At 36.2% G+C, this 17,467-nt stretch overlaps 2 protein-coding genes and 1 long non-coding RNA gene across 3 annotated transcripts in view; 2 read left to right on the forward strand and 1 right to left on the reverse strand.

The window, feature by feature from the left end:
- Window positions 1-899: 899 nt before the first annotated feature.
- Window positions 900-9,194, reverse strand: LOC140754108 (uncharacterized). Its single transcript, XM_073089019.1, has 5 exons — window positions 9,092-9,194; window positions 6,516-6,604; window positions 3,766-3,951; window positions 1,767-1,870; window positions 900-1,125 (listed from the first exon to the last, which is right to left on the reverse strand). Exons 1-5 carry the CDS (start codon window positions 9,192-9,194, stop codon window positions 900-902), a joined length of 708 nt encoding a protein of 235 aa, XP_072945120.1.
- A 969-nt stretch (window positions 9,195-10,163) lies between these two features.
- Window positions 10,164-10,842, forward strand: LOC140754014 (uncharacterized). Its single transcript, XR_012103621.1, has 2 exons — window positions 10,164-10,363; window positions 10,588-10,842. It is a non-coding gene; the product is annotated as an uncharacterized LOC140754014 (long non-coding RNA).
- Window positions 10,843-13,575: 2,733 nt separating this feature from the next.
- LOC140753957 (potassium voltage-gated channel protein Shaw) overlaps window positions 13,576-17,467 on the forward strand; it is a 248,457-nt gene continuing 244,565 nt past the window's right edge. Inside the window, exon 1 of the mRNA XM_073088818.1 lies at window positions 13,576-13,701. Coding sequence (XP_072944919.1) covers window positions 13,658-13,701 — 44 coding nt within the window. The 5' untranslated portion in view covers window positions 13,576-13,657. The remainder of the gene's footprint in view (window positions 13,702-17,467) is intronic.

Here is a 17,467-nt window from a genome sequence, read left to right on the forward strand (position 1 = left end):
TTATTCCTTTTATAAGATAGATATAGTAAACGAATATGACCACCTGATGCTAAAACATCTGTAACCAATTTAGAAGGAGAATTCTACCTCATACTGAACACAGATGCAAATGATAACGTGACTACGCTTGACACTGATGTAACAGCAATATAACGCATAAATAGATGTAAAGATGGAGGTCACACGAAGAGTGTATGAAAATTAATAGTAACTTAAATGAATCCAGAAAAGCTGCTGATACACCAGGTTCATTAATACATCGGCGATCTGCTAAAAGCTAATATATTCAACCACTTAGTTACAGAGAGAACCGCCATTTGTGGTCGTAATGAGGAGTTTCGGGCGTGTGGGACTGCGTGTCCTATGACCTGCTCGCAGCCGGAGCCGGTGATGTGTAGCCTGGCCTGCAGCATGGGCTGCTTCTGCAAGGCAGGCCTCTACCGGGACGAGGCTACTAACCAATGCGTCACTCAGGATAAATGTTCTGCTGGTTAGTCACATATTCATGAAATCGATTCTAGTTATAAGCATTTTTAGTTGTCCTGGTAAGTTTCATGTAGGCAATGAGAATTCGAGACTTGAGACTGAATTCAACCTTATCTATTAGAGATTTATCATGTAATTAAGAAGAGTTTTTAAAGTAGACTAATTTACTTTCATTAGAAATAAAAATTATCCGCTTTAATAAAAATAAGATAAAACAAAAAATCATTAACCTCTTATCCCACTTTTATTGATCTCCTCTCACAATGAGAACGGTTTGAACAAATGCAAGAATTGCGCATTTTAGGCTTTTAAATTTCCTACCCGTATATTCTTTCAGCGTAAAACCATAGTCATTATGTACAAAAATTAGAATTATTCAGTCGGTTGGCTGGTTCCATTTGTTCAACTTAATCTCAAATACCATTTCTTCCAGAACCGTGCCTAAACCAGAACGAAGTATACGACATCTGTAACAAATCCTGTGAGCCCAGTTGCGTGGACCCCGAGCCTATCTGCACCAAGGATTGTACAGGAGGCTGTGTTTGTGCCCCAGGTCTCTTACGCAACCTGGAGGGGGATTGTGTCAGCGTGGACAAGTGTCCGGGTAACGCGACTAACCCAGGGCCGTTGGGCAAATACCTGAATACGATTAATAGGATTCTGCATCTGACCGTTACCCAGGTATAAGCGGTAATTGATTCAAGCAACCACCCTTTTTAGTTTTGTTTAGTTTCAAAAATTATTTCTTAGTGATCATGTCCTGTATAAGGATCTTTGTGTAAAATTTCATGCTTGATTTCACGATTTAAGGTGTTCGTCAATTACTGTTAGACTTCATTAGTAGATTAAAAGTAGAATATAGTTATCGTGTATAATAAACTTAAATGTTATGAAATTAAATTTCCCATATTTGTTTCTTCCGTAAAGCAGTTCTCCATTTTGGTAGAAGGATGTAGATATCAGTTGACATTCCGACCAGATTATTTCTGAGTAGTGGCAACATATTTGTGATAGCCTTCAGTTCGAACCTTTTCTACGTGGAGTTGGTCACAGAAGTATATGGGTGGCAGTGGTCATACTATCAGGTAGTCTGTATGCTCATTGCTACTTCAACCTTATTAAAAGTATTTCGTATCCACCTTGAATATTATATAGCAGTGTAGATTTAAGGTTCCTTATTATTTATGAACAAACTGTTTATAAGAATTTAGAATGTAACATTCGAGGCTATTCGTTTTTATTAAAAGAAGCAAATGTACGTAATAAAGTTTATTTATGACATTGTAAATCTTAGCGCTAAAGTAATAAAGAGCATAATCCTGACATCGATGTGTTGTATCCAGCTTCCCTTGTTTGGTACAGGAAGTGTAATTACGTTTGTTATCTGAAAATAAAGAAATATACATAAATTAATAAGAGAATCAAAAGTCCTCGGTTCGATTCCCGGACTGTCTAAATTATTTAAACGTGGTAGAACCATGTGTGATTCGGCTCCGGCGGCACCACCGCCACCCCTATTTCTACCTAATAACAGCAGTGTTAGGCGCTGCTGTGTTCCGTTTTGAAGGGTGTGGTAAGGGAGACAGACTTTTCCGAGGGGTTCCAGCTCAGTCCTCAGGTAGGAATATCTAATTTTATCTTGGGTTGATTACAGATATTCATGGGCGGCAGTAGCCACTTACCATCAGGTGGACTGCATGTTCGTCTGCTACTCCTATACATATTATAAAAAAAATCTATCATGAATTTTGTTGAATAATTAAAAGTACTTAGGTAACTGAAACGTAAATATTAGGTGAAGGTGGTAGAACCCTTTGTGGTTCGACTCCGGCGGCACCACCGCCACACCTATTTCTACCTAATAACAGCAGTGCTAGGCGCTGCTGTGTTCCGGTTTGAAGGGTGTGGTAAGGGAGACAGACTTTTCCGAGGCGTTCCAGCTTAGTCCTCAGGGGTAGCGGCGCATCTGTGGCCGACCTCAGGTAGGAATATCTAATCCTATCTGGGGTTGATTACAGATGTCCATGGGCGGCAGTAGCCACTTACCATCAGGTGGACTGCATGCTCGTCTGCTACTCTCATATTATTATAAAAAAAAAAAATTTCCTCATAGTTGTACATGCTTTTCGATAAGACATAAATAGGAAAGTATCAGATTTTGTAAATAAAGAAAAAACCTTATAATATGTCCCTATTGAATGAAGGGTTTAAGAGATGCTTATAAGTACCATTAGTTAATGGAGTTACCTATATCCATTTTATAATCAACATTCTAAATGTATTTTATCAATACGGATTTTATTTTAAATTCATATGAAAATGGTTTGAGTATTTTGTTTCAATACAAATAATAACGTGACTTGTAACGCCATCTATACGTGGCCCACTGTACTAATAGCAAGCTCTACGTGAAGTAAGGTCTCCTTGAAAATATAAATTAAGTTATAAATAACCAGTTTATAGAGTTATTAAATTACATAGGATCTATGAGTGATACTAGTTTATTTTATATTTTTTTGGAAATCAGAATTTTAAAAACTTGATAAGTTATCTGTCAACGCCATCTATGAATACAGCGTTAAATTAAAGAGGCATCATGGTATGATAGTTACGTGAGTCACATGATGTTTGAGCAGTTTGATGTTACCAGTATAGATGGCGTTGCTACTAGTAAATATTTATTTGTCACCGAATACGAATTTTTGCAACCACTGTCTCGAAACAGTAATAAATATTTTTTCCAATTTTCGAGTAATAAAATTCACAAACGAAATGTATTATGTAAATAGTTTTCAAGTAATCCGCTTTTACTCAACTTGCTTTTTGACAATCTTTGAATGAGTTCACAAAACAAAATCTGCCCACAAAAAGGTCCGTCTCTGTGTGGGATGGAGCTGGAGCTATTTCATCCCGTCCTCTCTGATGAGCGCCTGGGAACACCGCGCGCGCCACCTCGGGGCTTATGAAGTTTTTGACGTAGGACACCTCCGTGTCCGGACACACTGCTGGCTGTCCCATGTAGGACACTCCTCCAGTGTATGCTTCGCCGTGTCCTTGTCGCAGCTACAATGGTGGCACTGGGTGGTTGGCTCCCTTGCGGCTATGCGGCACTGGCACTTCCCAAATCAGTCATCATCATCATCATCAACCCATTATCGTACCACTGCTGGCCACAGGTCTCCTGTCGTAATGAGAAGGATTAGGCCATAGTCCACCGCGGTGGCGAAGTGCGTATGCCCAAATCAGTAAACTAACCTAATGAGACGAAACTGACGTCACCTTATTGTACTCCTCCTCCCGGATCCCGTAGGCCAGGTAGGAGTAGGCCAGGAAGTCGCTGTTATTGGAGACCAGCTGAAACACCATGTTGCGGGAGCCGGCCTGCCCGCGGATCAGGTTGAAGTGGACCTCACCAGTGGCATCTGTTGTCGCGGAGACCTCGAGGTAGGAGATCACGTAGCCGTTCTGAAAGGTTGGGAGACCCATATTATGAGAAGCGTCTTACCTACTTCGGAGCAGCATAAAAGGTAGTGCTACGACGTGTATCGTAAAAATAAACTGCTTATTCTGTGTGACACATGGGTCAGGGAATCCTGGCTTAATTCTAGTTCTCTTATGTATATATATATATTTTTTTTGTATAAATTAGTCGCCAAGGGTAGATAAGTAGGTAATATGATCTTTAAGCTTCAGGACGCAAATATTCAAAATTGCTAAGGGCGGTCGTGTTCCTAACTATGACGTATTTAGGTAGATACTCTTAGTTGTTATTTAGTTTGTAAGTTAGATAGTTAGGTGTAAATGTTAAATTTTTATGAAGTTTAAGCAAATAAACATGTAATGTTCCTGATAGTAAATGGTTACTGCCGCACATGGACATCTGAAGTATGTCCAAATATAATAAAATTGTAGATATTATCTATGGCCAGATACAGATGTGTTGCAGGACTATGTTGGAAGCCTTATATCAGGGCTTATAGCACCAGCTTACAACACTGGTGTTATTAAGCGAAAATAGGCGTGGCGATGGTGCACAGTTACACAGTCGAACTATAAAGGGTCTTAGAACATTTAAATGGCTATTTATTTAAATATAAATGAGACTTTGAAAGTCGGTTGTTAAATAAACTGTTATTTAAAATCAATTCGCATACCATGAACTGCCCTTAATCATTTAGAAGGGATGTTATAGGACCTGATGAGTTCCATTCGGAACCCTCTCTCCCAATCATCTGTAATGGGACAGTAATAGGGCCTTCCTAGGGTTGACACTTATGAGATAAAATATAAAAGATTTCTATCGAGTGCATTCAAATTTTGTGTCTACATAAAAATATATGTTTTCTTTTTATTAACAGAAAAATATTAAAATAATACATTACGTAGTTTCGCGTTTTCAAATACATCCCGGCGCACAAAAAAGTTAAACTAAAAATGTAATCTCATATTTTTAAGCTTAGTAAAATTGCTTTGGGTCCTTCCTTGAAATATTGAAAACTGCCAAAAATATGACGTCATTATTACGTGTACGTTATTTACATATGTAAGAGTTTTAATCACAGACCTGGTGGTTTCAGAATGCACTACTTTTTAATTTTTCCTTAACCCTTCAAGCAAGTGATCATTAATTTCTAAAACTCATAACGTTGAAAAATCATAGGTCCGTGCCTGGGTTTCAAACCACGGGCTTCCAATTCAGAGGCTGAGTTTCAACTACCTAGTACTTACCAGGCTATCAATCGGTTTGCTAAACATAATATTTATTTATTTACAAATACTTCGTTCAACTGAATAATTCATTATAGTATAAAGATGAAATTGAAATGAAATGAAATGAAATATATTTTTGTATAGGCCAACGACGGCACTTACAAATTGTCAGGTACAATATTTTTCTTAAACTACTACCGGATCGGAACGCGACCTCTACTGAGAAGATCCGGTAAGAAACTCAGTGGGTTTGTCTTTTTTTTAATAATAATAATTATTATCTTTTTTTAATACCAACCCTATTCGTACATTAGACGTAAATGACATTTTGTACATTAGCCTAAGATAACTATCTTAAGAGACTAATGAGGCGCATCGAGTTGCGGGGTAGTGTTAATAAATAAGCTTAGCACAGAATGACGCTTTTATTTCCGGGGTGCGAGGTGAACTAACTAAATAGAGTCCTAATTGAAAAAAAAACATTGCGGTCTGACGCGCAAAGGTTTCTTGTTTGATCTCCAGCCAGATAGATATCTGAATGATGAGTTTAGATATCTGTCTGGGTCTGGGTGTGTGTGTATTCGCCTGTGTGTGTGTCCATGGCACCCAAGATATAGGGAATCTTAATTTGGAGTTGTAAGTGTAGAAAGCGTTTTTTTTTTACTAAAATATATGTTAATAAATTATTACATGAAAGAAAAATATTTAGGGGAATCGCAACACATTACAAATGCAAGGAAACAAAATAAATACGTAAATAAAAAACTGCATGATTAAAATACTTGAGTCATTATTGTCCTATTATTGGAAATGTTTTTTTTTGTCGTAGGAAGGTGGTGGAGTTTGTAGTCCGACCACGAAGACGACACCGTTACACTTATTTGTAGCTAGTCTTTGCGTTTCGATGAGTGAATGTCGGTTGCCTTACTTACGAGGCGACCACGACCTCCTAGTCCTCAGGAGTGGCAAAGTATGACAACTTTAGGTAAATCCCTTGTATGTATGGATTGGTTACTTATGTCCGTGGACAGCAGACACCACATGTTATCAGGGGGCCTACCACCATCTTTTAAAAATTCCTTAAAACGATAAATAATTTCTGTCATACACAGTTGAACAAACTTAAACCCTTAATTTTTCGCTTATCCATTATATAAAACCAACTGAAATTGTCATATTTTGCTTAAAAAGTTAAATTTCCTTCAAAAAAAGTAAAAGTATGATTAAAATAATATTGTTTTAAGAGATGGTAGTAACCCCCCAGGTGGACTGCATGCTTGTTTCTTGAATCTTATAAAAAATAAGTTATAATGACTTACCTTAGCGGTGGCAGTCACGGTCACGAAGAATGGGTCATAGTTGTTTCTGTGTCGGTATCTGTCTGACCCTCCCTTCATGGGCAGAGAGTCTGAAATAAAAAACGGACATCATTTAAAGAAAACCGGTTCGGGACTTTCAAATCCGCCAGCTTCCCGGACTATATTGGTTCATAGGATTTGAAACCCATCTATTGATGGCTTAAGGTATGGGTCTTACTTAGTATTGCAGTCCACCTGATGGTAAGTGGCTTTTTCATAATATAGGAGTAGCAGACGAGCATGCAGTCCACCTGATGGTAAATAGCTACTGCCACCCATGGACATCTGTAATCAACCCCAGATAGGATTAGATATTCCTACCTGCGATTAGATATTAGATATTCATAGATGCGCCGCTACCCCTGAGGACCAAGCTGGAACGACTCGGAAAAGTCTGTATCATTTCCTGTCAAAACGGAACGCAGTAGCGCCTAACATTGCTGTTATTAGGTAGAAATAGGTATCAGGTAGGCTATTGCCAACATTGGACATCTGTAATAAGGCGGGCATAGATGCATTGCTATTCCTAAAACTAAGCTGGAACGCCTCAAATAAATACTACCACACTTTTACCCTTACCATCTCTTCAAACCAGAATTTAACAGCGCTTAACACTGATGCATTTTTCTTTTGCTAAACCAGTTTATACAAAAAAATCTTATAACTTTTAAAAAAAGCAGTCAGATTTTTTGTTACTTTTACCTTAAAGTATACAAGCTCTTCTCGAATTTACCAAAAACCTTATTTATTTGAATACCTATACAAGATTTAGGTACCTTCATCTCGTAATTAGGGTTATGTTCAAAATGGAGGTCCGTAGCGATCCTCTCACGGGTTGATTTAGCATTTTGTTTACCTTATCTATATTGAAAAATGTTGTTTTTCTGTGTGTTACTTTTTAGGAGGTTTAACGATAAGTTTCGTTTTTAGAGTTCCGTGCGAAATATTGAGAAACGGAACACGGAATAGGAACACTCGTGCGTCTGTCCGTCCGTCTGTCACAGACACTTTGCTCTGAATCTACCGGACCAATTGAATTTAAATTTGGTACTCATATACCATTACGGCCCAAAGACGAAGGGATAACGCAATCAACTAAATTTTGAATTGGGTGAGATGAGTTTTTGGGGGCGAAATGAAAATATAGCCCTTTATAAAAACTAGCAAACAAGTATGCAGTCCTCATATAACTTCCTATCTGCTACTCTTGAGGACTAAATCAAATCAGGAACCTTTAAAGTTCGCCAATATTTTATTAAGACGTATACTTAGACCTTTATGCTTACATCCTGGATAAATCTATCAGATCTTAGAACCTCTCTTGAAAGTCAATATTGTACTAGCCCTTCATAAAACGTTTCGTTTATGGAGATGTGGCAAAAACTACCTAGCACAAACCCTTTTCTACGAGAACTAACTATAATTTACCGCACATATTCATATTTCAAGTAATAACTTATTTTATAATAAACTCTTATACCTTATTTTATCTTATACTTATTTTCTTACTTATATCAAACTATTTATTAATCTGTGCTTATATTTGTATTTTTTTTTCTCATTAAATATCAGGTGAGGCTCATTAAACATTATTTGAAGGTGGTTCGACTCCGGCGGCACCACCGCCACACCTATTTCTGCCTCATAACAGCAGTGTTAGGCGCTGCTGTGTTCCGTTTTGAAGGGTGTGGTAAGGGAGACGTAATTTTCCGAGGCGTTCCAGCTTAGGCCTCAAGGGTAGCGGCTCATCTGTGGCCAACCTCAGGTAGGAATATCTAATTCTTTCTGGGGTTGATTGCAGATGTCCATGGGCGGCAATAGCCACTTACCATCAGGTGGACTGCATGCTCGTCTGCCACTCCTATATTATAAAAGAAAACCTAGTAAAATGATATTTAATTCTTATATCAAATAGTGGGTTTCCTTAAGTAACCAATTCTTTCGATATTACAGGTAAAGTCCCAGTATTACCTAGTATACTTATAATATACTATATGTATCCACCGATTCCATTCAGGGCTAATGTGAGTAAGTACTAAACGCATGCATATATTCATGAAAGATTTAACAACCTTTTAGGAGATAAAAAGTAGGTTATATTCTGCGGTGGATTTACAGTACTCATTTTCAGTTTTGAATTATGTGGCTATTATAAGGTGTATTTTATAGCGTTTTAAAATGGTTTGAAGCGTCCCAATTTTAAAACGATTGCCGATGGAGTTAACAGCATGATAACATAGTGGTTAAGACGCGGCCTCTCAATTGAATGGTTCGAGGTTCGCTTCCCAGGCACGCACCTCTGATTTTTCTCACACTGACAAGGTTTAATAATGACAATTGGGCCCAATTTTTAACATGCACGAGAACTCAAAGTTGAAACTTAAACATAAGCGTCTATTTAGCCACTAACGGTCACCCATCCACTTCTTGACCACATCCAACTTTGCTTAAGTTTTTACACAAGCGGCGTAGCACTATGCGCTTGACTTAAACTAAAGAAAAGTTATATAATAACTAAACTAATAATAACTACGTACGTTCATACTCAATCCCAACTTTGAACTTCTCCGTCTGGTAGTACGAAGGGTATGCTAACACCAAACCACTAAGAACCAAACATAGCACTCCATTTTGGAACATTTTGAAAACCTCCGCTCTTACTCTTGTACCACGTTGAAATAACGCACGATAAAATATTCTTTTGAATCGATAACGATAGATAAGAGATCAGAATTAGATATTTGGATCTTGAATTTGGGAGTCTTTCACAATTTCCGATGATAAGTTATCTTTGCAACTGTTCAGATATTGTGCACTATAATTTATAAGTGCGTAAGTGACTTATGAATTTTATGACAAAAGTTTGTTAATAAATAAAAATTGTGCCACTTATTTATTAAAGGATTTGAAACGACGGTAAAGTATGAATGAAAAGTAATCCTTTAGAAACTTTAAATAGTAAATATAGGGACATTAATAAAAAATAAAATATTAAAGTAATTTCAAGTGCGCACTAAATTTTTTTTTTTAATTGAGCATTTATAATATACTGATAATTTTGATATTTAAAGTAAGGCTGGGATTAAAAGTATGAACTATGTTATTCCTATTCCACTGTAATACACCTATTAAAATAAATTATTATATTTTTTTATTTAGTTATTATGATTTAATTTATCCATCCAAAATAACTTGCGCAGTCTAATGCCTAAATAATTATGCTTTTTATGTCTACAAATTTTAATGAAATGCTGTAAATGAAAATTTTAAAACAGACCTACAAATATTGTATATATATTGTATTGGCTGTACGGAAGACTTAACACGTTAGCTGCGGAACGCGGCTTAAAACACCTCGTCCATGTCTGGTCGTTATAGCGGTAAGAAAAAACTTTAACTTCTCTGTGGTGCGAGAGGCATAACTTCCGTCTGGTTCAGTGTAGGAGAGTGATAACTATATGTTTGTGATGTGCTACTGATTCCTAGTTCTATGGTACACCAACCTAATGTCGGGTTTGTTAGACCTCGTACCGCACTGAACAAATAATAATGCTAACACAGTGCGGAACGAGGTTGACAACGCCACGTTTCCCCACGCACCTCGTACCGCACCCCACGCTAGCTTCACGTGGTTAGTGTTGTGCAACGCAGTCGAGGCTGCGTAGCGACGAAGTAGGACCGCTGTCTTTATGTTGAAAATTATCATGTCGAAACGTTGCCGAAAAAAGTTGATCATGGAGGAAGATGAAGAAAAACCGGTTGAAAAATCTGAGCCAGAATCAGAATACAGGAAGATATTTCAAAAACAGGTAAGTCACAAATATACTCTGTCTAGGTGAAAGTCCAGTAGTGAGACTTGGCAGGCTAGGCGTATATCCGTATAGTAAGAAATTACATTATAAATAATTACGTTTCCTGTTATGGTTCAAACAAAAGTTAAGTAGCTACATTATTGATATAGGAAACGTAGGCAAAATCGTTACCGAGTATTCCGATTACTCTTTACCCTAATCTACTCGCTCCTACTTTTCAGAATCCACTGCAAAGAAAGCACATCATCTCGATAAGGGTCCAAAGAAGAAGAGATGTGTCGGATGCTACGAAAAACTCCGCACATTCTTGACATGTCGTGAGGCAGACAAAAAAACCAAAAAAAAAATCTCACGAAATGCACTGTTTGCAAAAAACCTTATTGTCTGAAATGTTTCAATGAAAAACATCCATAACTTTTCCCCTTTTTGTATTCATTCTGTCCATAACGTTGATAAATAAAAACAATAAAATAAAATCGATATTTATTTTCCCATCACTAAATTATATGGAAACCTGCCATTTTTCAGTGCGGTCCGAGGTGCATTAGACCCACATTTTATTTTACCCATAGAATCTAAAGTAACGAATTTAACCAAGGGCGGCGGCAGTTTTAGGTTAATCAACTCATTGTTAATAATAATCAAGACAAAAGCCGTCGATTTTGTCTTATTTGGCACCAAAAAAAGGATTTTAGTCTCCTTCGGGCGGTGGGATTTAACACGCCTCGTGCCGCCACAATGTCGGATATAGGACGAGGTTTAAAACAACTCGTAACGCAGTAATGGAAAGTACAGAAAAATCTGTGCCGCAGGGAACGTGTTAAGGTGTTGGGTTATATATGTATATGCCCCAGTCTTCTTCTATTACATTCAGTTGCAGTCACTTACTCAGTTTTATTATCAATAGTCACTGATACAGAGTAACTATCAGTAACCACACTTATAGGATTTGTCATCTTATAGTTATTTATGTGATAGCATTGTTCGGTCACATGTCAATACTTATCACAACGCAAATAAATCAATCCGGTATTTATGAGTTTTTCATGGAATTACAGTAGTAGTAGCATGTTGGATGGAAAATTGTTAGGCATAGACATCTGTAATCAATAATTAAGGTTGGAATCTCTCCTGGGGAAGGACACAGATGCGTTGCTACCACTGAGGACTAAATTGTAACGCCTCGGATAAGTATGTATTACACTTACACAATCTTATGTATTAATCATAACAACTCTTAACTTTCCTGGTATTGGACAACAATAGGTGTGGCAGTGATGCCTTAAGTGTCAAACCACAAATAGCACCTTAAAATAAATAAAAAAAAAAACATTAAAAGTTTCGCTCTAGTCTCATTTTACGATGACATGATACTCGTATCAAAAAATTGCAACTATGTATTATGAGGTCATTCAAGCTAAAACGATCACCATACAAATCGTGTTTTGCAAATTAACTCCAGCGGTCCACATGTAGCTGTAATGTCATATGCTCTAAATGGGCTAACATTATTCAAAATACATATATTAATTAAAGCGGTGACCACACTGTAGCTAAATTTCTGGGTCATTTGTCACTCTAGATCGTAAGCTGATTACACACGAGACTATTTTCATTTTGATGTAATTTTCAGTCTAAAATTATTCGTACAGAAACTTATAGAATTTGGAAAAACAGACATATAAAATTTGGTGAAAATCGGTAAAGCCGTTTCGGAGGAGTACGGTAACTAACATTGTGACACGAGAATTTCATATATCAGAAATTCTGCTGCTATCTTTTTTTCATTCCCCTAAGGGATAAGGGTTGTTCACCCTTAACATTTTTTATTTATATGGCAACATAATGTTTGCCGGGTCAGCTAGTTATATATAAGATTTATTCCATTTTGAAAAAATTATAGAACTAACTGTAATCGTAATAACCGTACCAAATGGATCGAAGGACGATTTATTTTTACGAGAAAGAAAAATATTTTTTTTACAAGTTATCATCAAAATTGATCTTAAAACATTATAATGAAAGTAGTGAAAATTAATTAAAACAGCTATTTTCTAAAACATGTTTTCATGCAACTCATTATAATTTCACGCTACTGCTAAATATCAACCTAACATTATTTTAAAATGCAAAATAGCTAACAATGACAAATTACTCTCTCTCTTCCTGACTTCCGGAAAATTCCAATTCTCATTTATAAAAAATAAAAACACAATGTTGCAATGGATTGGAGTCAGCTGTGACAGTTATTGTTAGAAGCTGAAGTGTGTGCTAAATGTTTACATTATTTTTATTATCACACTAGTAATACAGTGTAGTTCTTACGAGTATGTCGTCATGAGCCGACATAGATTAGTAAAGATTACTCACTCCTAACAAGAAAATGTACTCAGTTTTGAGAAATGAAATAGTTGCGTAAAAAAGTTTCGCCACGTCTCCGTGCTAAAATGTCCCTAAAATATTTCAAATAATTATTTATTTATTACTTAAATTACGCAGTATTAGTTATTTATTCGTAAATTTTATCTAAAAATGTTTGTATTTGTCAAGAATTAAAAAAAGAACTTACTAAAATAAGCCGTTTGTGGCTTCATTCAATTTTAAGGCGGCGAAGTATCTTTACTAATCTATGTGAGCCGATATAATATTATTAAATAACTGAAAATTTTAAATTACTTTATGTAAGGTTCTAATTAAAAACTGAGTTCTAATTCTTCAAAAATATGTATTTTATGCCTTTGGGTTTTTTTAATATTTTTGTAAGATATTTAATAAAAAAATAACTAAAATGTTAATGAATAGGCTATTCCTAGTCACATTTAATAATATATCAGGAAGTAAGTGAGGAATGTTTGGTTAAATTATGTGACGTGCTATTTGGCAAAAACCAAACAGCCTATTTATACAATGATATCAACAATTTTTCTCGAAACATAAGGTTTATATTCAATAACGTCAAACTTCGAAGTCGCGGCGCCTTGAATTTATATCTCCAGTCGCATAATCGGGCTGTTCTGTACGTTTTCCATATCAGTACCAATGCGAATATGCTACGACGAAAGTAGACCAAAAATTCTTATCACAAACCAAAACTCTCGTGTGGCTAAAGGCGCAAGGGGTGACTGCAGTGCGTGGTCCACAGGTGGGGGGTGTCAGCCCCATCTCATCTCAGTAGCTGGGCGACCGCCGTGCCGATCGGTCGCATCATGAGCTCCCCTCCGCGTGCCGCGATTTCCTGGTTTAGTGGATAGTGTTGTGAATCAAATGTCGTGATTGTGGACATTGAACGGGATGGATGGGGAGAACCGGATCATTTTAAACGTTGGCGGTATAAGGTAAAGATCGATTAATTAATAATATTCAAGTATCAATGGAGGTGTAATTTAATTAATTAATTTTCAAAGTTTTGATTTAATTTTCGGGTAGTTAGAAATTTGGAATTTGTTTTTAAGAGCAAATGTTTCGGTGAATTTCATTTTCATAAATTTAGAATTACATTCTCTTGTATCGTTTGTATTGATCTATTTATCCTACTTTTTATTATTTTTATAGTAATAATTAATTATATTAAGACCAAAGTTAAACATTAACCGACATGTAGGCAAGTTATATTGTCTCATTTTTGGTTTACCGTATTATAATTACAGTAATAATTAAAACGATAACTATACAAAATTATTCCGTTGGGTATTATTTGTTATTTATACTTTGTATTAAATGTCTGTAGCATTGAGTATATTAACAAAGTCATTAATATTATGGCGTAGGTAACGTTACCGTAAAATTATATGCCTCTTTTTGTTTATAATTCTATCGCCGTATAAGTCCAATGTTTTGAGAAATTTCCTTTATTACAAACTCATCAGTTAATTTACATTCTGAAATAAGTTCACGAGAAGGATTTATGGTGGATTACTCACAAAGTGTTTCTACTTACGAATTCAATATTTCAGCAAAGTTAGAATCAGGAGCTTTCAGGTGTAGCTAATAAATGATTATAAGGAACTTTGTAACATTGAAACGTAAACACGGTTTTGTGTTTACGTCGAGGGCTTTTAATGATGGTTTAATTATTCGTGATCATCATCAACCCATTATTGTCCCACTGCCTGGTTTCCTTTCAGCAGTCACGGTTAAGGTCACAGCTTACCGCTGGCTGGATTCAAAGGGCACGGAATCGGGCGATTACCACGCTGACCTAGTGCGTTCGTAATACACACGTAAGACTGACTAGGTAGACTTTTTCACGATGTCTAACGCCGGCACTTCTTGGGTTAGGAAGGGTATGCCAACTAAGTTAGTCCTTTGTCCTTAGGAATACCAACGCGTTGTGATCGGCTTAGGGTCAAATGCCTGTCCTATTAGAAATTGGTAACAGATGTCCATAAGCGGTAGAGACCATTTTTTATAATATAGGAGTAGCAAACGATCATGCAGTCCACCTGATGGTAAGTGGCTACTGCCGCCCAGGGACATTTGCAATCAACCCCAGATAGGATTAGATATTCCTACCAGAGGTCGGCCACAGATGCGCCGCTACCCCTGAGGACTAAGCTGGAACGCCTCGAAGAAGTATGTCTCTCTTACCACACCCTTCAAACCAGAACACAGCAGTATTTAACACTGCTGTTATTACCTTCGAAATCATCATAAGATGTATTGCAAGCTTGTTTGTTAATTCAGTCTCATAAAAAGTTAAAAAAAAAATCTTATATAAGTCATTAATGCTTAAAAAGCAAATACTTACTTTTATTACGAGTATTTGTCGAACTTAATCTCTCTAGCCCGTAAGGGCCTTATTAATACTCGTAAGTCCTATTTGTAAGGCATGATATATTCATTGAATACGTACTCAAATCTTTAGACCGATTTATAAGAAAAGCCTGGAGAGATTTTACTGAAAATCTAATAGGAATTTAAGCTTTTCATTCACCAACATTAATTTGAGAAACATACTTGTTTATTTTGCGAAAGCTCATACGTATAAGCATATAAGCTTAGAAAGTGGTAATTTTGAAATTGTAAACGTGTTATTTGTTATCTGTCGTGTTTTTCAATCTATATAGTTTTCAGTCCCTTTCTTTCTATTGTATATAGTGTATCTTTCTTTATAGTGTTTTTGGCTTGTTATGGAAACTAATTTTTGTAAAAGTGTCAAGGATATTTTAAATTTAAAAAGATTTGTTTTCTAGCTAAGCGCATGTTGTTCTAAGGCTGTATTCACATGAAAGACAGTCGATAGTTCCTAAGCAAAAAATATAAAAATATAGCGAGAAGTAGCGAGAGTAAGAGTGGCTTCTGTGACTTTTTAAGTTTGGTTACGTTTGGTGTGAAAAGTTCTAAAGATTTGAATTTAACTTTAAAGTTTTGTCAATACCTTTGAATGAGGAATTATTATTTGTGCAGTTTTCGAGATATGTGGCACTTTCGGTTATACCAAATTTAGTTTATCGTGATTTTTTCCAAATTTTCCAATATTTCCAAATAAATGATCGCAAATATGGTATTATTATAAGGTTTCTTCACTAAATGAGGAATAGTTAGGTAAAGGTATTTACAGTATGGGATTGTTACAATTTAATCATATATTTAATTGAATCAATATATACATATATAGATTAGAAGGTGGTAGAACCATTTGTGGTTCGACTCTGGCGGCACCACCAGCACACCTATTTCTGCCTTATAACAGCAATGTTAAGCGCTCCTGTGTGTGGGTTTGAAGGGTGTAGTAAGGGAGACATACTTTTCCGAGGCGTTCCAGCTTAGTCCTCAAGGGTAGCGGTGCATATGTGCCCGACCTCGGGTAGGAACATCTAATCCTATCTGGGGTTGATTATAGATGTCCAAGGGCGGCAGTAGGTATCTATTTATCACCAGATGGACTGCATGTTCGTTTGCTACTCCTATTTTTATTATAAAAAAAGACTTATACATATATACTTATCAATATAAACTTCTCTTAACCAAATTTCTAACGATATCTGACCTAATAGATGGCGTTACTATCTATATACACCCTCATGTGTTCCAAGCCTTATGCTCCAATGCGGTTTATACCAGTACACGTGCCCTTTTTATTATCTATGCGGGCTTCTTGCTTTTATTATGATAATGAAGAAACTCACCACCCGACTGTAATTGGTTGCTGGAATCATAATAAGGAATTCTTGGTGTTAGCTTGCATGTTAATATTTTAACGACTTTCTCTTTCTTTCTCTTTCTCGACGACTTTCTCGACGAAAAAGTTTCTCAATTCAATTCTATTTTTTAATACTCCGTTATAGGACGTACATACAAATTTCATTTTTATATAAAATTTAAGTACCAAACGAGTATACAGTCCTCCTGAGAGTATCCAGTCCTCCTGATGGTAGGTGATCGCTGAAACCCATAGACATCTATGTAAAAAATCTATATAAAATAGGGGTTCTTCCTGAACTAAGGGGCTGACTTATGTATGAAACGAGCCTCTTAGTGTTCAGTAGTAGTTTCCGGCAAAACTTGTTCCATATGGAGTTAATCACAAACGTCCATATGACCTCTTACCATCAGTTGGATTAAAGATTGTTTAGTACTCCAATTTTATAAAAAAGAGTCAGTACAGCCTGACACTATTTTAACTTAAATTTTGAATTGTAATTTATTATTTGCCGAAAATTAACAAAGCATGCAATATCGCTATAAAATAAATAAAATCCATTTTTTTGCGATTTGGGGATAACGTTCAATATTTCAATATTATGGGCTTCCAGCTGTGACAATTTATCTTCCTTTTCCCTCACATTAATTCTTTTATCTCCGCAATATGTATTGTTCCACTTATGGAGGCTGTTTCCTATCTCTACAAATGTGTTTTTCCGTTTGGGAGAGGTTATACTTTTTTCTCTATCAACGCAAAGATCTCTACGTTGTCAAGAATAAGCGAGATTTTTAGATAGGACTCTATCTAAATTGGCTACAAATTGTAAAACGTTAGATAATATGTTACAGAAGTATATAATTCGGCTCTCTGCCTAGTGTTTGTTTGTTTGTTTGTTACGTTGTTTGTTTAAATTTCACCTTACAGGCTGACTTACGCCAAAGTTGTGTGTGTATTAG

The sequence above is a fragment of the Epargyreus clarus genome, unplaced genomic scaffold (assembly GCF_041222505.1).
Source record: "Epargyreus clarus isolate Ecla_fem2 unplaced genomic scaffold, WU_Ecla_fem_2.2 ptg000027l, whole genome shotgun sequence".
In the NCBI taxonomy this organism is placed as follows: Eukaryota; Metazoa; Arthropoda; class Insecta; order Lepidoptera; family Hesperiidae; genus Epargyreus; species Epargyreus clarus.